This window comes from Crotalus tigris, unplaced genomic scaffold (genome assembly GCF_016545835.1).
Source record: "Crotalus tigris isolate CLP2741 ecotype Arizona unplaced genomic scaffold, ASM1654583v1 scf7180000017964.494433, whole genome shotgun sequence".
NCBI lineage: Eukaryota > Metazoa > Chordata > Lepidosauria > Squamata > Viperidae > Crotalus > Crotalus tigris.
The window spans coordinates 430,967-455,099 of record NW_024096747.1 but is presented as its reverse complement, the minus strand read 5'-3'; the positions used below and the strand labels follow the sequence as shown (position 1 = coordinate 455,099).

Genomic DNA, 24,133 nt, shown 5'->3' with positions numbered 1-24,133 from the left:
GTGTGGTGCTTTGTTGAACATAGCAATTAAACATGCTGCTTTTTCTATCTTAAAGGAGGGAGGGAGGCAGCACACATTCCTAGTTCTGCTAGGCTCATAGAGGAGGCTGATTATTAATGTTATCCTCTAGAACCGGGGTAGGCAACCTGGGCTCTTTTATGACTTGTTGACTTCAACTCCCAGAATTCCTGAGCCAGCATGAGGCTCTAGAGGCATCTTTAAGAAATGAAAAGAGCACTATTAGGACAAATTTGCTATTGCCTAGAAAGGAATGTTTTTGACACACTACCATTCTGCTTGCTGATGACATGGATTGTTCTAAAATGCTTTCTTCTAGATTTCTGCACAGCCCTGCCGCACCACTCCTCTTATTCCTCCCCCACCGGAGAAACGCAAGAATGTTCAGACAACTGCGCCCATTAAAAGTAAGAAATTGTCTTGCAAGTTGGTGATATTGAGGATCAAAGAATGCTAAATCTGAGCTTTACTGGCTTGGCAGTAAGTGGCTTCTTGTGCTCTGGAGGACAAAGAAGAAAATGCTAGACATTAAATAATACTTGGGTTTGTTTTTAGGTCGTGAGTTAGTGAATTGGCAGGAAATGGAACTTCACCAGAGATGGGCCACCTGTGGCCTTTCAGATGTTACTGAACTCCAGCAGAAAAGTTCACAATTCTTAAAACATTTCAAAATAACACTTGCAGAGTGGAGTTTTTTGGAATTACAGTTGTTCTAATTAAATTAAATTGCAGTCTGATCAGTAATATGCGCTCAGGCATATCTTTTTTTTCCTGAATTTAGTAGAACTTGTTTCTAAATAAAGACGCGTAAACTCAGGCTGTCAGGCTGAAGCTTCCATTTTATTTTGTACATTTGCTCATCAGGTGAAAAATCCAAACTTTTTTTTCCCTGAAAATAGAAATTCCTGTTTGTATGCACAACCTGATAATGCAATCCTGACATTTTTTTTCACGATCCAGAATTGGTCACAGCATATCTAGGAGCAAGGATCTGAGAGGAAATGTCATTAAAGACACATTTTTCTGTTTCCTCTTCAAAGATAAATGATAGAAGGAACTGCCGCTGTTCCAACTTTCAACTAATGTGGCCTTCTGGCACTTAGGAGAAAGCAAATAGAAGAAAAGCCCACAGTATCGAACTACCACAAATGAGGAACCTGATGCAGATGCCTGTATGATTTCATCTGAGGTGAAAGATGATACAAAAACATCCATATTCTTGCATAAAATCAAAAGTACAGGATTGGGAGCACAGAATAGCTTGCAAATTTGGCCAAACCATTTTAGGCAGATCAGGGCTCAAATCAGAACCTTTTGATTATTCTGGATTTCCTCCAAGGCAGAGTCCAGACCGATCTTGCAGGGACAGTGAGGCAAAGGTGATAGACCTTGCCTCTCTCTCTCTCTCTCTCTCTCTCTCTCTCTCTCTCTCTCTCCTTCTATTTAGTCATATGCCCAGCATTTTTCTTCATCTTACTTCTCCTTTGTCACAGCCAATTCAAGCACAATACAGGTAGTCTTAGATTTACCATTCATTTAGTAGCACTGAAAAATGTGACTGATGACCATTTTTCACACTTATGACCATTACAGCATCCCCATGATCATGTGATCAAAATTCAGATGCTTGGCAATAGGCATGTATTCATGATGGTTGCATGTCCCAAGGTCATGTGATCACCTTTTTGCAACCTTCTGACAAGCAAAGTCAACAGGGAAACCAGATTCACTTAACAACCGTGTTATTAATTTAACAGCTGCAGTGATTGACTTAACAACTGTGGCAAGAAAAGTTGTAAAACGGGGCAAAATTGATTTATCAACTCTCCTGCTAAGCAATGGGCTCAATTGTGATCATAAGTTGCAGACTACCTGTATATCCAGGCCCTCTACCCACCCAGTCTTCCCTGTGCATTCCTTCTGTTAACTTTCCCTTAAGTTCCACTCTTCCCTTTTCCCCCACTGTCTCCAACCCTGGGACATCTCTGCCAAACATGCATGGTTTGATCCATTCCTGGAAAAACCACCTCTGTTTTGTTCAATGTATCTTGGGGCCGAACAAAATAGGAAAAAAGTCCCATAATAAATACTATTTATGTCCTGTCCTTCCATGCAGAAAACCAGATTGCAGGTAGATATTTCCATTGTTCCCTTTAAAAAAGATGGGAAAATAAAAAGGCAGCTTTCTAAAGCGCAGAAAGTATTGTCTTTATTCTTTAAGCACCAACAAATAAGAGTGGTCTAGATAAGTATAGGCAGTCATTTGGAACTGTTCAGTACATTTAAGTTTTGAGGACATGTGCCTGGCTCTCTTGCAAACAGCTGCTAGGAGTGGAGAATTCCTATATAGAAAAAGGTTGCCTTGGTGTAAAGGAATACTCACAAAATATCCTTTTACCAATAGGTAAAATGCTTCCAGCCACTTCTTTCCCTGTATCTTTCCTTCTTCATAATCTATATCTAGGTTTTTTTTTTGGGGGGGGGGGAAGTTGGTGAGTTTATTTTGGACTATAGAGGTCCTGGGGCAATTTGGATAACTAAAGATGATGCTAGAGGCTGGTATTCTGATTTTCAGTAGCCAATTTTCCATTTAATTTTTCATTCTTACTAACAATAAAAATTATGTGGACCAGGAGTCCAGGAAAGAGATGAGCAAAATAGTAGATTACCATGTGAAACCCATTTTTGACAGAAGCAGTGGAATACTCATTGGTGGAAGAATCCATTTCTGTTTTCAGCTTAAATTGATCTGTGAAGCTCAGGAATAGTACATGCTGAGAGTTCTAGTCCTTTTTTAAAAAAAAAAAAACACAAGTTGAGTGCTTTTTCAAAAGCTTGCTAAATCTGTGTATATTAGACACCTGTAAGATCTGGCATATGCTTCAGAACAGACTGGTAAGGTTGTTCTTGAACAGCTTCTTCTACAGAAGTCAGATGTTGGGTCTTTCCTGTAGCCCAGCTACAAAGGCCACAGAGTGTCTACAACTGGAGAGCAGAGGATGTTCCTGCATTTACCAGAAGTAGACAATAGAAACTGAGCAGATCTCAGCCCTTGTCCACATCATTATCCATCTTATTGACAAGATGTCCTGCATCATGTTCACAGTAAAAAAATGCATTAGGAGAAGATGGAGAACACTAACGTTGGTACAGCTAAATAGAAGCAGCCTTGGGTTTAGGATCAGATGCAGTCAGTGCTTCTGGATATGTCATGTAAACAGTTATTGTACAGGGGCACATTCATGTTGCAGGCAGGAGAACATGAGAATGACTTCAAAATTAATCAAGTGTTAGAATCAGTATTGTTGGCATTTGACTGCAGAGGGGTTTTTTCTTCTGCAGATAAACAAATGGTATCTTTTTTTCTGCCTTAAATAATCTCCCTCGTAACTATGAAAGACTACCTGAGAGGAATATTTGGTGGGATGGGAAGATAAGAAATAAAACACAGGAAACACAGACAGAGTCTTAAATAAGGCAGTTCAGCATTTAGATTGTGTGCACAAATAAGCACTGCTTATTTGGAGCTTGGCAAATATGGCAGTTTATTGTTGCAAAATACAATAAGGAAGCTATATTCTTCAAGTTGGCTGAAGGAAATAGATGGTAGAAGTCTAATTCATTAACTTTTGATTTATTAAGCACATTGTCCATGCACTGCAAAAGTTCTCACTGATTAATTCCACTCCTTAACAATGCTGGTCATGTAAATGTAGACATTTAGAGCTCAAGGAAAGAGAAGAATGGGTTCGGTGTAGTATTGGTAATCTTGGCTCAGTAATAATGGGAAAGGATCTGGAAAGCCTGGAGAATGTCATTCCCTCCTTGTACTAGTGAGCAGGAATGACCTTAGAGACAGGACAAAGAGACACACCAAGGGAAGATTAGACTTGCAAGATTCTGTTAATGTAACTCAATGGTGTCAAACTGCCGGCCCACAGGCCGGATGCATCATAGCGAAATCGCACCCACCCCATTGCTGACAATGGCAAAAAAGTCATGATACGTCATGTGACATTGCGAGTTTGACACCCCTGATGTAACTTTATGATAAAGTAGAGTTAGATTTTCTGGCTGTATTTCCTGTCTGCTCTACCTTGGAGGACTGACAGCCAGATCTGAATGAAGCTCTTCCCAGATGTATTCTGTTGTTAGTCTTTGCAGCAATAGTAGCTAAAAGTTCACTTTTCTGCAGAAATTGTTGAAAGTGCTTTGGTTGCCTAACTGGGCTATGTAATTAAAACAATGCAACAAGTCAGCATGAGTTTATGTTTCAGTTACATTCACAAGAAATCTCATTTGTACTTGATGAGTGCTGAAGAATTGGATTTATCATTTCTCGCTCCTGGGAGTGAATGGGTCATCAGCATCTGAGCCGCAGCTGTCAGGGGACATGTGGATTTTAAGTCTTAAGGTCACATGAATAAGGAAAAGGAGTCAATTGCTTTCAGCCAGATGTGAACCTCTGGCTCTGAACCTTTGGCTGTGTACTATTTTCTTCCTTGCTCTATGAAAGCAGTTGCATAAAGAATCAAGACACATTTTTTAGCAATAGGCCTCTTTTCTCTCTTTTAATGTCTAATAAATGAGGCATTATTCAAAAACAATATCTGTATGCATAAAATGAAAAGTATTGCCTAAAAAACTCCACTCCTGCATGGATACTTTCCTATAAAAACATGAAAACACCTTTCTGTGGGATAGACTTCTCCCTTGCTACAAAAAGATTGACGATCAGGAATACTCAAGAGACAGTTAACACAATTTTGCTTTGAGATAAAGGAACCAAGAAAAGTAGTTTAACTACTCTGAAAGCTTCCACAATAAGATTCTTAATGAACTCTGCTGCTGCAGTTGTGTTTTTTTAACCACTCTTTTTTCCTTTGATTTTGTTGCTAAGATATGTCAATTGTTTCCTTTCAGATGCAATTGGAATCCCTTCTGGGTCAGTTTCTAGCACCTCTGCCGAAAGCACAACTTCCCTGGATACCTTGTATACGGGTTCAACAGAGTCAGGTCTCCCTACTGCTACACCCAGCCCCAGCAATACTCCTCCCCCTGTTCCTAGCAGAAGTGCCATCACCATGGCATCCTCCAGCTTAGATATTAGTCCTGTGGTGCAAAGAAAACATGGGAGTGCAAGCAAATCCCCCCAGACCAAAAGGGCTGCTCCACAGCCTCCTGCCCAAGTGGAGGTTTCAGATGCAGGTGGTGAAAAGACCTCAGAAGCAGAGAAGACCACACCAGCCATATCTACAGGGATAGAAAACATTGATTCTCTTTGCCTGGAAGAGAAGAAGGCAGCCAATGTAGAGGAGGTGGAGCAAGAATCACCTGGCTCGGTAACAACCGTGCCAAAGACAATAGGGGCTGAGTTGATTGAGTTGATCCGCAGAAACACAAATCTCAGCTATGAGCTCTCCAGAGTTGCCATAGGGGTAGTAATTGGGCACATTCAGACTTCTGTTCCAGCCCTTAATAGCATCATGGAGCAGATTCTCATCTCACTGGTAGAAAGCAAGGTAGGAGACATGTTTCTTTTTGCTTCTGTAGAATATATATTAAGGCAGCAGTCCCCAGCCTTTCCAGCTTTCTGGACTGGGGGTGGGGGATGGTTCCAAGCAAACAGTTGGCAAGTGAGCGCATATGCAGCTGCATTTACGCAAGCGGAGGGCACGCATACCTACCACTTGCACAAATGGAGCTTTGCGCACACGCACACTCGTCTGCTCGCGCAAATGGAAGTGCGCACATATATGCGCTTGCCTGCTGCTTCCATGGCCCAGTTCCAAATGGGCCACGGCCCAGTACTGGGCCAGGGTTTGGGGACCCCTGTGTTAAGGGCCCTGTTTCCTGGCTGTATTGCCAACTGACACAGTGTCTTGCTCCTATGTATATTTAATCTGGATATTCTTAGTGTCTTTAGTGATTTTGCTGTTTGTATTGTTGTAGAATGTTTTTAGTATTTTTAATTGTATTTTTTTTTCTTTTTGAATTATAAGCTACCCAGAATCATTAATTGAGATGGGTGGCTACAGAAAATGAATGAATGAATATATTAAATAAATAAAGCAGTGCCAATTTGGATTGTTTAGGAATTGCTCTGCAACTTGGAAAGATAAGCAAATGTGTTGCTTAGGGGGGGAAAAACCTTGGAATATATGACATTGTAGACCTAGAAAATATGGCTCCTGATATAAGTTGTTTTCTGCTTTCTTCGTATGCTCAAAATTATCCTAAAGGAAAAAAAGAGGCATTTTCCTAGCATAAGGAAAATTTGGGCGACCTTACTATGTAATCCCACATTATATTCTAGAGAAAGTTTCTATTTTGTTTTGCTTTCCTCAGCTGATATGAAATGATATGAAAAAGATTGTCACTTGATGGTTTTGGGAAGAAAAAAGTAAGAGGAGGAGGAAGTGATAATAGAATAAGATCTTCACTGCCTTAAGGGGATTATGGAGGCTGTTAGTTCAGTGTAAGACATTATATAGTGCAGAGGTCCCCTTTTGAGGTCCCCTTTTGAGCACCAGGGACCGGTTCTGTGGAGAGAGGTTTTTCTGCAAACCGGAGGGGGTGTGGTTTCATGTACTGCCTGCATCCCGCGGATGGGGCTTTGCTTTGCACGGACCAGTTTTTGGCATGCCACGGCCTGGGGTTGGCGTCCCCTGATATAGTGCCTGTAATCTCTGTGAAGCTTTATATGTCAAGGCTGTATCAAAAATGGAGATGCTCCTTTCTTTAGCCAGCACTCTGCCTCCCATCTGACAAACTGATTATAAATGGAAGGGCCTTCATGCCTTTAGTTGTGGTTTTCATTTGTACTGCTGTACTTTACATTAATCCAGACTCAATCCTGGATTATGTATATGGTGCTATATAGGTTACCTATAGTAGCACAGTAGTTATCATACTATGAGATATCTCTCATAATTGATCAGGACTTAGCAGTGTTGTATGATCACAATAGATCCATTGGTGCAGGTCACTGTCAGGAAGATCCTCTAATTTTTTAAATAGCAAACTGGAAACAAGATTTGAATGAAGCAAACTTTTGAGATTGGCCAGAGGTTTATGTTTTGTTTTGTTTTGTTTTGTTTTTTCAAATTCATACAATGTGTGGATTGTCATCCCGGAATACTTTTTCCTTACAGGTAAGTTAAATCTGCCCTGGGCAGAATGGGAGCCAAAATATTTCTAATCCTTTTTTCCAAGTGAAATAAGAGATCATCATTGATTAAAGCTTTTCTCTCTTTTGAACTAAATCTCTCACCTTATGTTAGAGAATCATATTATATTCTTTAATTACTTGTATCCCTTTATTCTGTCCTCCTACTTTAAATTAAAAGTCAAAGCGCTACTTTGCTAAATCAATTTTAAAATCCATTACTACAGACTTATTCCCAGTGTGCTCTTTTGAAGGATGAATTGCTCAAGATTTGCCTGGTGGTTCTGTGCATGCATTAGAAAGATAAAGGGGGACAAAATACATTCCAATCTCTAATGCTGTGTGTTGTCTGCTAGGGTACCTAGCACACATTCCCTAGTGGAATTATTACTTTACTTCTCTAATTTACATACATCACCTTAAATGTGGCAGGGATGAAGACGAGCTACCCAAGATAGTTCAGAGACGAGCTAGCCAAGATACTCAGTTCTGATGTATGACAAGAATATAGGAACAAAATTCCAGCGCACCAATTTTCCCCAGTGTTTTGGGCTTCTATTTATCTCCTTCATTAATTTTTACAGTAACATTTTAGTCCAAGTGGCTGATGTAAGGAGAATGGCATTCCACATCATGACAAGGGGCTGAAGGCCTAATAACACATGAAATAAATTCTTGGGGTGGTAGCCATGAGTGTCATCCATGGCTACCACCCCACACATTTCATATTAATACAGAAATATGGCAGACACATAAGAAGGCATCTCCCATCAATCAGCTAAACATGCTAGACCTGCATCCATCCCTCATGTAATAAATGCCCTTTTACGTTGTACCTTTTACAGCTGCATGCAATGCTTAGCATTTGGTGTGTACTGTATCTAACATATATCTGGAGGTAAGATGGAAATGTATCTGCAGATACTAGTATTTATTGAATGTTTGAATAGAGTTTGAAATGTTCACTTCTCCAATTTCATATTATTTTGCCTCCTCTTTCCTCTTTTCTAAGTTTGGTCATTGTTCCTCTATGTAATCCCAACAGTCCTTTTGCCTTCTTCGTCTTAGAAAACTTGGTTGCTATCCAGATTGGCATGGAAGGCAGAGCCGAGACTTGACTTAAGCTCAGTAGACTTTGCTATCCTTTCCTTTAAAATTTGGAATACATTTGCAATTATTTCAGCTGGGGAATAAATTATACAGAAGTTGCATCAAAACTCTCCTTTGAGAAAGTCTTTAATGTTCTATTTCTATGCAACATTTAAATCTATGAGGTCTGGGTGGAGCTGAATGCACAGTCATAATAATGCAGCTTATGCACTATTCTGTTCTTATGAAATATTCCTGTTAGAATACTTCTGAGCATTGCTGCCTGCATGGAAGGAAAACAAACAGGCCTGGAACTGAACAAATAACATGTTAGGAAATACCTATTATAGATTGCCACTCTAAATAAGAGTGATTGTCAGGGCTTTCACATTTGAAGCAAAAGCAATACACCTTTGGGATTAGCAGTCACTGATACCCAATTGAACTGCAGGTACTTTGAGGCTCAACAAAGGAGAAAAGCTGTATGTGCTTGTAACTCATTGATGAAGGTTTGCAATGAACCAAGAGTGATTATTGTCCAATAAATCTGGGGAAAATTTCGATTGCTAGTCCCAAAGATGGTAAAAATGCATGAAAATCAAGAAAGCATAGTAACATAACAAGATGGTGGCAGGCAAGGAGGGTCTCATTTTTTCAAATTCTGCTGCTTTCTGCAAGCATTTGCAGCATTGTTCTGTAACGTGTCTGCTATTCAGTAATAGTTATAATTCCAGAGGTAGAAGAGAAGCATCCTGTAATTACTCCATCCTGTTTGCATAGAATTTTCAAAGAAATGATTCTAGAGAGAAGCTCAGTAAATTGAATTAAGTGTCTGTCTATCTGTCTTGGCACTGTTAAGCTGTGCTACAGGCTTGAGGTTGGTCTGAGATGAAGACACCTTTTCTTGCTTTAATCATACACGTTAGTGATGTGGATGTCAGCAGAGAGGGAGAAAGAAGGAAATCATATACTGCCCATTCTTAATTCCTCTTGTTGGAAGTATCTCCAGTTGTTGTATGTGCCTTTCTAAAGAGTTGTAAAAAGATGCTTATGTTTAAAATGCTCCTTAGCCTTCTGGAGTAATGAGGAAGAAGACTGAGAAAAACATGTAGAACAACTTCTGCAGGAATACAGCCAGCTTGGCACAATGGAAGAAGCATTCCATCTGTTAGTACTGAAAAAAAAAGAGAGAGAACTTTCCCTAAATAATCATATTTGGGGGGGGGGAGAGAAATAAGATGGATTGTTTCCAGCATATTGTTTTCCCCTCCAAATGAAGAAAAGCGTACCCAAAATTGCTCAAGACAGATCTTGGTTTTACTTCTTCTTATAGTTTGTAGCACAGTCAGCCAGATGTTCAGACTGGATTTGGCATTTTTGTCCACCTATTGAGTACTTCCCAAGCACCTGGGTTAGGCAGAGGTGGCTGTTTGGTGATGTTAGAGGTATCATCACAGAATGTAAACTGTTCCCAGTAAAGCTGCCTTTTGTAATTGACTGATGGTAAATTTGTCAATGGTAATGTTCAAGTGGTATTCCAATTGTTTTGAGATTGCACACAAGGCAATCTACCTATTACTATCGGTACTACCTTTGCTTTCTTTTGCCACAGTTGTTCTATTTCTATTTGCAGATTGTATTTTGTTATCTTCTCCAATCCACTGTCCAGACTTTTTTGTCTTTCTTATAGACAGTTGTTAAGTATTATGTGGCAGGAGTGTGTTTATTTGAAGTCTAAAGTCCCAGAGCAATTAAGCTTTTCATTTTCTATTACTTTATCTATTGATTGGTCCCACCAGTTCTAGTAGAATGATATTGTTTAAGACTGTTTCTGAGTGGGTTTGTTTTAGAAAACTGATGGATGAGGGATAACAAGAAATAGATTTGAATAAGAATAGTCATCCCAAAACTAGCAAAGCAACGAACTACTTATAATGTTATTCCAGGTTTTATTGTATTAATTAATTATAAATGCAGTTATTATATTCAAATTCATCTTTAATTCCCTCTAAATAATCATCATCAATGCCGTACATTAATTAATTTTGATGCTGAATGTTTGATGACCACTTAAGGTTTATACATATTAATAAAAGATTTAAGGTTGGTTTTAAAAGCCTAACATGTTTCTTCTAAAATATCCTAGTTTCCCACTTTTTAAATATTTCTGCTGACAGATAGTTTTCAAATATCCTTTGTTAGATTCCTAAAATTACTTGCAGGGATGTGTAAGATTGTATTTTCTGCCATACTCTTGGAGAATATTGGATTTTATAATCTCTTGGGCTTCATATAGAGGTGAAACATCTTCAAACCATATTTTATGTTTTTCCTGTTCTGACATATGTATTCTGTTTCCCAAGAATTCCAGCAATATAAAAGTGGCAAAGAAAGATACTATATTTTTTCCTAGAAATGTCATCAAAGGAAGCTAACTCGTGGTGAGAAATTAAAACATTCCAATTATATAATCTTCTATGTGAGTCCACAACTGACTCTTTCATTTTTATGACTTAAAAGGGTTTAAAAATGATACATATTTATTTAATTTAAAGTTGGAAGAATATCTGCAAACACAATACCAGGTTCTCATATTAAATACCATGGGATGTCTTGAAAAGCTAAAAAATATGTGAAGAATGATGGTCATGCCCCATTTGGGGAAAGGTCCAGAGGCTGAAACAGCATGTTGTCTGGGTTCATATATTTAAAAACAATCAATAATAATTAATGTCTATAATTCCATAATCAATATATTAGTTAATGATATATTTCTTTGATCTTCTCTTCTTCCAATAGTATTGTCCTTTGTCAACATTAAGCGAATATAATTTTTAATACTTTCGATACACACAAGGTTGGATATGAACATTTTCTTGTGTTTATATAAATAACAATAACATCCACATATAACATCTTTTCTGATCGGCTTATGTTTCAACTGTATTTGTAAAAGTAATCTTATTAAGTCACTATGTGTCCTATTTTCAAGATTTGTATTTAAGCTTAATTTCCCCTCAATATCCATGCTGTTCTTATCAGTCATAATTTTCTCAAAATTAATTACCTTTAAATATCCAAACTTTTCATTCACATACACTATCCCAATATTTTTACATCTCATATATTATAAAAAGTATTATACTAGTTATATATCTTATCCCTCTAACTTTAGAGCCCCTTTATATTCAAAATTTATCTATTCTTTTAACATATTCAAACAAGTGTTTAATCATATAGTACTCCATCTGGTAAGTCGAATCGAGTCTCTTGCATCTAACTCTAGCCTTCTTCTTTTGCCATATAGTTTTCTGTGTCAGTATGTTCCGCTTGCCAGAGGATTTTTCCTGTATTTTTGTGAATATTGTTGGGAATAGGTAAGACAAGTTAAGTAGAATGTACATTTTTTGTCTTCCAAATTCTAATGATTCTCCTGGCAGCTCTATAATTTTGTTAGATCTTCTGTCTTATTTTTAAGTTTGTTTTGAAGTCCTGAAAGATAGAATATCTTTTCTGTTTTCATTGTTGTGGCAAAATCTTGTAGATTTTCTTTTGTTTGTATTAAGCTGTGGTTCTCTTCATCTGTAGCTTCCCCATTTGGGTCACTTTCCTTTGGTTTATGTTCTATTATCTGATTTGTTTATTCATTCTTTATCATAATTTTCTGAGAGTTTTTTTAATTGTAAGTTTAGGTTGGAGATGTGATCATTTATGTCATCAAAGTTGTTTTTAATCTCACCATGGTTTGAAACAATTGTCATTTGAATCTGTCGCAGCATTACATACATTTCCTCCTGGAAAGTATTTGCCTTATATTGCTCCTGCAGATCCCCTATGTTCCAGGCTGGGGCCTTCAGAAGGGAATGTACAATGTAGTTTCCTGTCACTTTTAGTTAAGTATACAACATCCATTTTGTCTACCCCCTCCAGGTAGTCTTTCACTGGTACCACAATCTCCATAATTAGCTTTGTCAAACCAGCCAATCTTAAGATTCAAATCTTATATAGTTCTTATCTTTATATATGGTTTTTGTAATCCAATGTGTTTCCAATTATCAAAGCACAATTGAAAGCACTGTTTTATAACAGTTCTTCTGCTCAGAGATCTTCCAGTTATCAACCAGTCAAAACTGCAATCCAGAATGTTTAGCTACCTAAGCGCTTTCCAGTAAATCCCCCCTAGAAGATTAGCCCAAAGTCAGTTTTTCTTTCTCTGCAAACAATTCTTGAGCTTAGAAATAACAGCTCATTATTTATAATCCCAGAGCAGTTTTTAAAACAAATGTAGTTCTCACTCTGTAGTAGATAGCCCAGTGTATTTTCTTTCTCCTGTGCAGCTGTTATTTATTTAGTTAAAAGTCACTGAGGTTCAAAGAAACAAATTTTTCTCTATTTCTGCGCATCTTGCCAATTTCTGAATCAATGCTGCTGTAGTTTTATAGTCTATTCCTCCACTAGATGTCAGTAGTTATTCATTTTCCAACTTTTAAGACAAAGAATTATTTTCTTATAATTTCATCAATAATAATTATTATAATTATAATTATAATTAAAATAATAATAAAGTTGGAAGGGACCTTGAAGGTCATCGAGTCCAACCCCCTGCTCAGGCAGGAAACCCTACACCATTTTGGACAAATGGCTGTCCAGTCTCTTCTTAAAAACTTCCAGTGTTGGAGCATTCATCGCTTCTGGAGACAGGTTGTTCCATTGGTTAATTGTTCTAACTGTCAGGAAGTGTCTCCTTAGTTCTAGGTTGCTTCTCTCCTTGATTAGTTTCCATCCGTAGCTTCTTGTCCTGCCCTCAGGTGCTTTGGAGAATAGCTTGACTCTCTCTTCTTTGTGGCAGCCCCTGAGATATTGGAACACTGCTATCATGTCCCCCCTCGTCCTTCGCTTCATTAAACTAGACATACCCAATTCCAGCAACCGTTCCTCATATGTTTTAGCCTCCAGTCCCCTAATCATTTTTTTTTTTTTGCTCTTCTCTGTACTCTTTCTAGAGTCTCAGCATCTTTTTTACATCGTGGTGACCAAAACTGGATGCAGTATTCCAAGTGTGCCCTTACCAAGGCATTGTAAAGTGGTATTAATACTTCATGTGATCTTGATTCTATCCCTCTGTTAATGCAGTTTTCATAATTTTCAGATTTGTCCAGACTGTAGTATTATTAACTTCATTTCAATATATTTCTGTCCCCCATAAACTTTAATTTACCACTTCTGTCTGTGGAAGGGTGGGGGATATGATCCCTTCCCTTCTCACTTTTGGAGGATTTTTTGCTTCTTGGGGATCTTTTCCAGGAAATCAGTTACAAAATAGGAGAGAGAAGTTCAATATTCTCACCCAGTTCGAAACATGCTGTTCACAGTTGTTCTGGTTAGTGCTTTTGGCCTTCAGCTGCTGGTAGCTTGGGCTAGTCACTGAGGTGTGGCTAGACTTTTTTCTGTTGGATTGGAGGGCTTCTCCTAGATTAAATGGATCGACCACTGTCAATCTGCGATCAGCGAGGGGGTTTCTTCATCGCCTCTCCGGGGAGACTTTAGACCCATTTTAGGGTCCCCTGGTAGGGCGAAAACAACCATAAAGTGTGGAGCTCCACGATCCCTCTGCTGCATCGCTATGATGCGAGACTGGAAATCCTGAGATAACAGTTTTTGTCTTTGATTAGAAGTTTCTGTACTTTTGATTGCTGCTACTTTGTCATATGATGTAGATCACTGGGCATCTGCTTAGATTGTAGCAGGATGTAAGTTAAATATTAAATTAAAGATTTGTATGACTGACCCATCATATAACATAACCTTAGCATAAACTCATAATACCAACATACAAAAATACCAAAATGCAAAAAAGAAAAAAACCCACAACCCAACCATTTCCAATGTGCTTTATGAGTACTACTCCAAATATAGGTGGGCATCTCTCAATTCTCTTACTGGCCTATTGCCTGGAGGAAGAGCCCTCCAGATCTTGGGGTAAGCTGTTTACATATAAAGCTTAAAGCAAAAGAATCTGTCTAGTAATAAATAAAATTCTTCTATTAAGAGTGCTCCTGAAAATCTTTAAAACAAAAACAAGTCTGGGACAATGATTTGGAACTGAATCAAATGTATTTCATATGGCACACAATTATTTTGAAAACCTGTCACAGCAAATAATCAAAAATGGCCATGAAGATAATCCTGAGCACCCTCTTCCACAAAACTTACTTTATATGAAATCAAAACTTGTTGTGATATTATTAGTAGGGTTATAAACAAATTGGCACATTATTATTCCTGGTGGCAGTGCCCAAATAATCATTCTTTTTGGAACAAACATCTGAAGAAATTGAGAAGCGGACTTATCTAGCAGTCCTTCACAATGAATCTTGCAGTTAGCTTATCATTCATTTTTCCTAATGCATATAAATTGATGGAGATGGAGAAATAAATTCTATTCCTGTAGCAAATATGTCAGTGATCAACTGTTATTTAAAAATATGGTAAATTGCTTTGGCTGAAAAATTGCTACATGGCAGTTTGTAAAACTAACATCTGGCCATCATTCCTTAGCTATGTGTAAGTGTTTTGTGCAGATGAATGTATAAATAAAGCATCATCCTAGGTTAAAAAATGAATATGGATACTTTAAATGCTATCAGATTGAATCTTCATGGTGTAAAATTCCATTTAAGTCTCTTTCAGCAAGCATGAATGTTGATTGTCAAAATAAAGGTTTTGACAAACCCCAAGTATTTGGCATATGTTTTTATTTATACATCAGGCTTCATTTAATACTTGGAATTAATAGCAAAGGAGGAAGGGAATGTTAAAAGGAAACAAGCTGATATGATTATTGAAAGCAGCAGGTTTTTTTTTAATAAATCAAAAGTAGGCTGATTTCAAGCCTGCTGAATACTGTATCTTGTGTTTTGGAATTCATTATTCAAAGTACAGTGTGACAATTGGCAGAAAATTGTGATTTTTTAGAAAAAAATTATAAGCCAAGCAATTATCTGAGAATTGGAATTAAATGGAACTCACTGCCTTGCTGTGCAAGAACTATTATCAAGGCATCCCTAAATTGGTTATATTGAATACCAAGGGTTAGGGGTTTTTTTCATTCCAGCAATATAATTTAGGATAATGGGCTGGCTCCTTCCATTGCTGCTATCAGAATACTGTAATGTTAATAGAAGCCTGAAAACTAAGCTGGCTTGAACTTTGTTAATATTTGAATGGCAGACTGCCAGGAAATCCCAGATCTGTGTGTGAGATTGGGAAACACTTCAGAAGGTGACAATCTCTACATTATTTTCAAGGATATTTCCATGAAGTCACCAGAAGCCAAACTCACCTTTATTATTCTGACTCTCAAAAAAGAGAGGCCAAAAGGCTAGCAGGACTGACTACAAGTCAGTCAGAGATAAAATCTTCTGCCCATCTACTATAACCTGTGACTTGTTCTTTATTAGAGTACAGGGTTCATTCTTTGGGTGATAGTTTCCAAGATATTCATGGAAAACCGCAAAAATGTGTTGCTTTTTCTGCTAAAAGATCATATTTTTATAAGGACAGGGTTAAAGCGCCTACTAGATAGCTGTTTATTTGTTTTTAATCCCAGACTTCTATCAGGAACTCAAGGTGGCAAGCAGAGCACTTTCTTCCCCCTCCCTCCCAAACAGGAAGTATTATTTGTCATCAAGAAGTAAAATTATTATCTTACCGTAAGTAATGCCAGTGCTACAGTTCAGCATCTTGAGTATAATGTCTCTTCCCTAACAAATGGAGGAGAAATGGAAGAAAATATAGAGATAACAGTGTCTTGTTTATTTTGTATATTAAAACATCTAGAGCAGCGGCCCCCAACCTTTTGGGCCCCAGGGACCAATTCTGTGGAGAGAGGTTTTTCCGCAGACTGGAGGGTGCATGGTTTTGCATGCTGCCTGCATCCTGTGGATGGGGCTGTGCTTGTTTGTGCGGCCCAGTTTCTGGCATGCCATAGCCCGGCGCCAGTCCACAGACCAGGAATTGGGGACCCCTGGACTAGAGTGATAGAAGAAAGGAGTCTTATTATCTTTAAACCTAAAAAAACCCCAAACCCAGCAAAATATTTGCATCTTTTTCTAGTTAGATTTTCAGGCACTATCTTATAGGGTTTCCTGCCTCAGCAGGGGGTTAGACTAGAAGACCTCCAAGTTCTATTATTATTATTAATGTTGTTGTTGTTGTTGTTACTTTGTGCAAGCTGAGAAAAGTCAGTCTAGTGTTTCAAGTTTTATGGGAAAACAGGAAGTACCCAAACTTGGGAAAAAAAAGTTTTCAGGGTGACCTATTTTCAAGAAATTAATAATGGGTTTACACTTCTTCTGTAGTTGTGAATTCATTTGATTAATCATGTTATAAATATGGCTGTTGGTGCAGAACCCTATCAGTTTTAAGGTTTTTGAATTGCCATCTATCTTACAGGAATTACTGTGCAAAAAGATATTCTATGCCGATATTTGCACTACCCTGGTTGTACATATCTTCAAGGAAAGTGCTTTTATGCGTAATAACTAATTGTTGAACCTGTTTGCCTTCTGTTTCCCAGGGTTCTGAATAGAATAGGCATTTTTATTTTCAGGATACTACTATAAATGATACTTCTTGTGGTGTTCTGTAAGTGATATTAACCTCATTCAGCCTCCAGGGATACCTGTGAGTGATGATAAAAAAGATCAACTTCTTTGATTGTTATATTGTGCAGAAAGGCAATACCTGATAATAGCAGCCATCATCATCATACAGTAATCCAAGTGGATTTGGCACAGCTTTTTACAGCGCAAGATGTGGTTCTGATCTCCTGTGTTCTAAATTAACATATTTGCAGATTTTTTTAAAATGAAAAGAAGATATTTGGAAACTTTGTAAACCAAAAAAATTGCAGAAGGAATATGGTTGGATATGTTCGTCCCCTATTTGTAGAAATAATAAAAGTGGGATATAAATAAGTAAAAAATTATGAAAGTGAGGGAGAGAGAGAGAGAGAGAGGGAGGGAGATGTTTGTAAAGCAGGTAATATATTTGAAATTTATTTTTTTCCATCTTGAGTTGGTTCTGCCTGAAATATCATCCATCTACAGGTAATTCCAGAAAAAAAATAGTTGATCATAAGTGTTCTCAGAAGGCAAATGCAAAGTATTTTTGCAAGGTGAATTAATTGGAATGCGAAACACACCTCCAAATATTACACTTATTGAAAACCAAACATAAGGAGAAAAAGATAATAGCTGCTATATGATATATAATGCCAAATAACAGCATAAGATAATTGCTTCTCTAATACAGTAATAACTTTCATATGAAGAAACTCCAAAGCAGAACACTGATTATAGTACAGATAATATTTGTTTATGTAGGAGAAAGAATGGCAGAACCTGAGGATGGAATGAAAAGAGGGATCAGCCTAGAATCCTTACATAGCCACAAGCGAATTAAGTCCAACCCCTCTTGAGTGTCGTTGTCCCTTATCTAACTCTAACCAGGTGTTTATCATTAAATGAGGAGATTCCTGTCTACAGGCTTTAGCAATAAATCAGTTTAATTGAACCTTCACGGGTGGACTTGAATTTTCGCACCTGACAATTTAACAACCACAATTGTGACTGACAATTCAGTTGTTAAACAGAGCAGACTGCGACTGTGCTTCAGCTTTCCTTTGTTTTACAAACCTGTGAAGGATGGGAATCTGAGAATTGGTCATAAGGTTACTTTTTCATTACTGTGATAACTGAATGGTTGCTAAGCAAAGAAGTCACTAAATGAGGAGCATCAGTGCAAGCAAATTGCTTGAAGACTATTTTGCAAGATCTTCTAAATTAACTTCAGTGATGTCATACAAATGAAAAAAAAAACTAGAGCTAATACGAGGGAAGACTTAGTTAATTGTTAGGATCATTTTTCTTGGTTTTCCCTATTTTTGAGGGTGCTAAACCTAAGAGTTGTTGCAGATGGAAAAGTCACAGGTTTCCCTCATTACAAAGTTTCTGTAGGTTGGTAAACTACTAGCAAGACTAATCAGGGTAGTGGTTGTAATTGCATCTTAAAATTAAAAGTACAAAATCTTTAATTCCCTAGACGTTTAATCAGAAATATTGTGTATGTATCTGTTTGGTTCTTTTCTAAAAGCCTGAATGTCTTTGGAGAGTCACATTCATCCAGGTCATGGTTGTCCCAAAGGTGCTTTTTCAAGAGGCAACTGGACTTTCTTGTTTTTCTTTGAAGACATTTTGCTTCTCATCCAAGAAGCTTCTTCAGCTCTGACTGGATGGTGGGGGAATGGAAGGATTTATATTCCTTGCAGACAGCTGGTCAATTGCATTCTTTTAGAGAGTCATTGAGCCCACTTGGAGCTTTATCTGTATCCTCAAGGTCACCTGAGTAGTCTGCCTCTATCTTTTTCTCTCAGAGGTAACGAGTATAGCAAAAGCTTCTCAGTGGCACAATTGATGCTACCAACTGTGCCCTGTGGTAGAGAATTGTCTTTTTTTTTCTTCTCTAGCTCTAGGAATCACATGCAGTTCAGAAGGAATTTGCGATCTGTTGAATTCATAATTATATAATTATTATTATTTTGCTGAATTTCTAGGGAATAATAATTCAGACGATTCCGATATTCTTTAAAAAAAAATACCTTCCTTTGTTTAAGGAGCTAGCGAACTTCTGTTGAAAGATACATTAAGCTCTCCTGGTGATTAAGACTAAGAAAGCAGTGCCCTGCTGGATTGGACCCCTGAGCCTTCAGGTCCAGCAGTCTATTCTCTCAATTCTCACAGAGTAACCTATATCCTACCCTATATCATAGATAATTGTTTTAGAAGCATGTGAACAGGAAGGCTGGAGAAAGAGAGTGCAGGGTGCACGAATGCAAGCTCAGGGAGGCCAGGGAAAGAGAAGTGGGGTGCATTTATGTGAAGCTGGGAAAAAGGGCATGCTGTGGCCAAGAAAAGACGGTTTGAGGTACGTGCATATGAGTACACGGAGGCCCCAGGAAAGGAGGGTGCTGTTGGCTGCGAGTAAGCAAAGGGGGGGGGGAGGAGGGAGGTGTTGTAAAGGCTAGAACTTCAAGGACCAGTTTTAAATCAAGTGCCATTGTAACTTTAAACAATCACTGAACAAATGGTGATAACTCGAGGACTACCTGTACTGCAGGGATAGAAATTCATAAGCTGTTGTTTGTGACAACAAAGGACCATATTTCAAAGAGGCAAATTTAGGATTTCCATATAAAGTTATCAGACAGTAGGCTTTGTCCTTTTCAGCATTTGCCTAAGTATTTCAGAAAACCTGTAAGTCTAGAAAACTATATATTGTCCAAAAGAAATTTGCTTCCATTAAAAAAAATGCACCTTATTGCTAGACAGTATTGAACATATGTCAGATATTAGCAACTATTTGAAAGGAGCATCTGCAGTAATGCTTCCTGTTAAGATGGTGCATTATTTCTTATTCTTGCAGGATCTCTGTTCAGGTTTGCCTTCTGGTCAAATTTGCCATGATGAAGAGAGACTGAAGGTGATATTTACAGATCTGGCCCGGCACAAAGATGATGCCCAACAGCGGAGTTGGGCCCTCTATGAAGATGAAAATGTCATTTGCTGTTACTTGGAGGAACTGCTTCAGATTCTGGTAATTTTTTGCTTTGGAAGAGACAGGCTCTTTATAAAGTTTATTTGCTCAGCACTTTGATTATTACAAATGGAAAGTGAGTGATAAGATAACTTGATGGCTGGATGGGCAGATCCTAAAATAGAGTCCCTTGGGGTCAAGAGAAGTTGAAATTTTTTGGTGCCAAAAAATTAAAATTAAAATTCTCAAATGGAACAGTAAATGTTACCTTCTAGCTAAGATAATAATAACATTCCTAACGCTACAGTCAAGTTAGATGAGATCTTAAATATTATGTTGGTGCCTCTTGGGCTAACTCATCTCAGGTGTAGTCATAAATAAATGTTCCAGTAATTGTCAAGCTCATTAGATAACTTTTAACCCTCTCTAAGTGAATAATAACTGTTGCGTCCTTGGCGGGAAAACAGACACGAGAAGCAGCTGGAGTTCTCAGTTTCTTTTATTCAGCGTTCAGCTTACAGGAAGATGGCTTCAGTCTCGCCCAAACGCCTCGCAGCCTCTTATATAGGCAACTCCCGGGTAAATGGGTTACTTTTCCCGCGCCAGCACCCGCGCATGCGCACGGCGCTGGCGACAGCCTGTCTGGTCCCGGGCAGCTTTGCACCTGCCCGGGACTGCCTGCAAACGCCCGAGCCGTTTGCAAAGGCTCGGGACATAACACCCCTTTCCCCCGGGCTAAAACTACTACCAACATACAACATTTATTTTATATGACATTTTGCTCCCCAGTGCTCCCACTGTTTACTGGCCTTTGCCTTGCCAGCAATGTTATGTAGTCTTCTAGGTACTTAGGAGATTTCTTTGCTCTCTGTGACCTTCTTAGCTGTGGGTTACTGGCATAAGTCCCCTGACTGGAGGGAGGCGTGAGCCTGTTCTCTCTATTGTGCCCTGGTGTCTTCCAAGGACTGTGCCCCGATGCCTGGCCTGCTTGCTTGCCCACCGGGCTCGTCAGGCCAGGGCTTCTGTTGCTTTGTGACCTGGTTGACCTACCTAGCTGTAGACCCTCAGGCCCCTTGAAGTGATAGCCACTGCTGGGCGTCTCTGTAGAACCTCCTAGGTCAGTCCAAGACCTGTCAGGAGGCTGTCCATTCCCTGAACCCCATTCTGTGCTCGGGCTCGTGTGGGTTTCTGTACTTTCCCAAAACTCAGGTGTTCCCTGATTTGTGCTAGGGTTGTTGTAGTCGGGACTTGGTTCCTCGACTAGCTCTGTGTATGTTTGACCCCCTGTAGGATTTGGGGTAAGGTCAGGCCAACTTTGGGGATTGTGTGCCAGCTCTCTTGCGGGGAATGATTTGTTGGGATGCCCCCGGGTATCCTCCGTGACTGGAGTGCTGTGTGACGTGTGTGGAACGTGAGTATGCCCCCGGGGTGACTCCCTGGCTGGAGTAGGCGTGGATGCCTGGTAGTTAGGTAAGCTCATGGAATTCTTGTTCGGAGCTCTCGCGGAACCCTGGGATGGGCCGTTTGTGGCTCCCTCAGTGGAGATGGGCAGTAACTCTTGCCCTTCCCTTTGCTCCAAAGGGTCCCCCTCCCCCCCTGGAAAAGACCCAGGAGTCTCAGCAGAAAAGTCTCGCCTAGAGCGAAGTTGGTCGATGTGCCGACGTAGGACACGACCGTTGTCCAGGGCAACCTCGTAGGAGAGAGGACCTGTGATCCTGGACACAGAAGCGGGGACCCATGTATGACCAGGCCCGTAATTGCGAGCCCAAACCGGGGCACCCACAAGTAGTTGTCTAGGTGCCCTAGGATGTGAGGTAGATGAAGGCAGTCTGTCCGGATGCAACCGGTCAAGTCTAGTAGTAAGTTGGCGCCCCCAACGAAGTTCAGCTGGACTTCTCCCTGTAGAAGTGGACGGTGTGGTGCGATAAGAAAGGAGAAAGTCAGCCAACCTGTGATGCCAGTCCCCGTAGGTGAGTCTCTTCAAGGCGTCCTTTGCGATGCGCACCATGCGTTCCGCCATACCGTTGGTGGACGGGTGAAAAGGCGCAGACGTGGCATGACGAATCAGGTTTGCCTGTAAGAAAGCTTGGAATTCGGAGGAGGTGAATTGAGGGCCGTTGTCGGACACGATGACATCTGGCAGCCCGTGTGCAGCAAAAATCCCCCTCAGTACCTGAATAGTCTTTGCAGTGGTGGTGGATGAGACAGGCACAACCTCAAGCCATTTTGAATGGCTGTCAACAAGGACCAAGAAGAACTGGCCCTGAAAGGGCCCAGCGTAGTCAATGTGCACCCTAGACCATGGGGACTGTGTTTCCTCCCATCTATGCACAGGAGCTTGGGGCATCTCTGGGCGAGATCGTTGGCAGAGGTGGCATGCGTGCACCTTAGCCTCAATATCTTTATCTAAAGCAGGCCACCACAAGTGGCTTCGTGCAAGAGCCTTCATACGAACAATGCCAGGATGACCCTCGTGGAGGGATTCTAAGACCCTAGTCCTCATTGAGGTGGGAATGACAACTCTGTTTCCCCAAAGCAGACAACCCTGAGAAAGGGACAGTTCGTTCCTTTTGGACCAGAAACTCTGAAACTCAGGACTAGGGCAGTGCTCAGGCCACCCGGACAGGACCCAGGAGCGGACACGTGAAAGTGTGTGATCTGTACCGTTTCAGCGGTAACATCCCTGGCACTAAGAGGGAGCTCGGGCAAGGCTTGGATTGATAGAATGTTGACAGCTGGCGCGGGGTCAGCTTCTACTACTGGCAGAGGCAACCTACTGAGGCCATCAGCATGGCCCATTTCTTTCCCAGGCTTGTGGAGTAATGAAAAATCATATGCAGACAAGAAAATAGACCACCTAAGCATTCTAGGGGAAATGATGTGGGGAGTCTGCTTACGTGTGGTAAACAGTCCCAGCAGAGGCTTATGGTCAGTGAAGACCGTGAAATGCCTGCCATATAGAAAATCGTGGAATTTTTTAATTCCAGCAACAACAGCCAGAGCCTCCCTGTCTATCTGAGCGTAGTTGCGCTCGGCAGAAGACAGTGTTCTGGAGTAGTATGCAATAGGAACCTGAGTTCCATCAGACCTGAGGTGACTCAGGACAGCTCCAACCCCGTAGGGGGATGCATCACAAGCGATGCACACAGGAAGAGACTCGTTGAAATGTGCAAGAACACTGTTAGAAGTGAGCAAGGCCTTGACTTCTTTAAAGCAAGCCTCATGTGCTTGTGACCACAGCCACACAGCTTGTTTGTCTAGTAGCCTGTGAAGAGGCTCAGCTACACTAGCTTTATGTGGAAGAAAAGAATTGTAGAAATTCAGGAGGCCTAGGAAGGCCTGAAGTTCGGCCTTAGACTTTGGCCTGGGTGCTTGTAAAATAGCAGTTAGTTTGGATTCAGCAGGATGAATCCCAGCAGCATCAATTTTGAATCCCAGAAATTCAGTAGAAGGCACCCCGATCTTGCATTTGTCTTTTCTGAGCTTGAGGCCTGATTCCCTGAATCTTAACAGGACAGCCCTAAGTCTTTCAGCTAGAATGTGTGTGGAGTCTCCTGCAATCAAGACATCGTCAAAGTAGGGGCAGACCCCTGGTATACCTCGTAGTGTGTTTTCCATTACGCTTTGGAAAATCCCAGGAGCGACATTTACTCCAAACTGTAGCCTTTTTACTTTAAAGGCTCCCCTGTGGGTCACAATGGTCTGAGCTATGGCAGCATCATCATCAACAGGCAGCTGTTGATATGCTTGAGCTAGGTCAAGCTTTGCAAAAACACGCCCCCCCTTGAGAGAGGCCAGGATGTGACTGACCACAGGAACAGGATAGGCATGTTGCTGCAATGCCTTATTGAGTGTGCATTTGTAATCAGCACAAATGCGAATGTCCCCATTTGCCTTTAGAGGCGTGACAATGGGGGTCTCCCACGGGCTGGAATCAACAGGTTCTAGGATTCCCTGTTGGATTAGTTTGTCTAGTTCAGTGTCAATCTTACTTTTTAAAGCAAAAGGGACCCTTCTTGCTTTAATCCTAATGGGAGTGACAGTGGGGTCTAGCTTTAAGGACACAGGTGGTCCTTTGAATGTGCCCAGCTGGGGGCTGAAAACATCTGCAAATTCTTTGCAGACTTCCTGTAGGTCGAGTGTTTGTAAGCTGTTGAGTCCTGTGACGTGTATCCCCAGGGCCTCAAACCAATCGAGTCCTATGAGACTCGTTCGTTCACCCCCTACTACTAATAAGTCTAGTGGACCTTCAAAACTCTTGTA

General features: G+C 40.1%; 1 protein-coding gene across 1 annotated transcript in view; it reads left to right on the top strand.

The window, feature by feature from the left end:
- The window catches only part of NCKIPSD (NCK interacting protein with SH3 domain), a 65,181-nt gene that overhangs the window by 16,632 nt on the left and 24,416 nt on the right, over positions 1 to 24,133 (top strand). Inside the window, exons 3-5 of the mRNA XM_039345588.1 lie at positions 338 to 425; positions 4,942 to 5,540; positions 19,760 to 19,930. Coding sequence (XP_039201522.1) covers positions 338 to 425; positions 4,942 to 5,540; positions 19,760 to 19,930 — 858 coding nt within the window. The remainder of the gene's footprint in view (positions 1 to 337; positions 426 to 4,941; positions 5,541 to 19,759; positions 19,931 to 24,133) is intronic.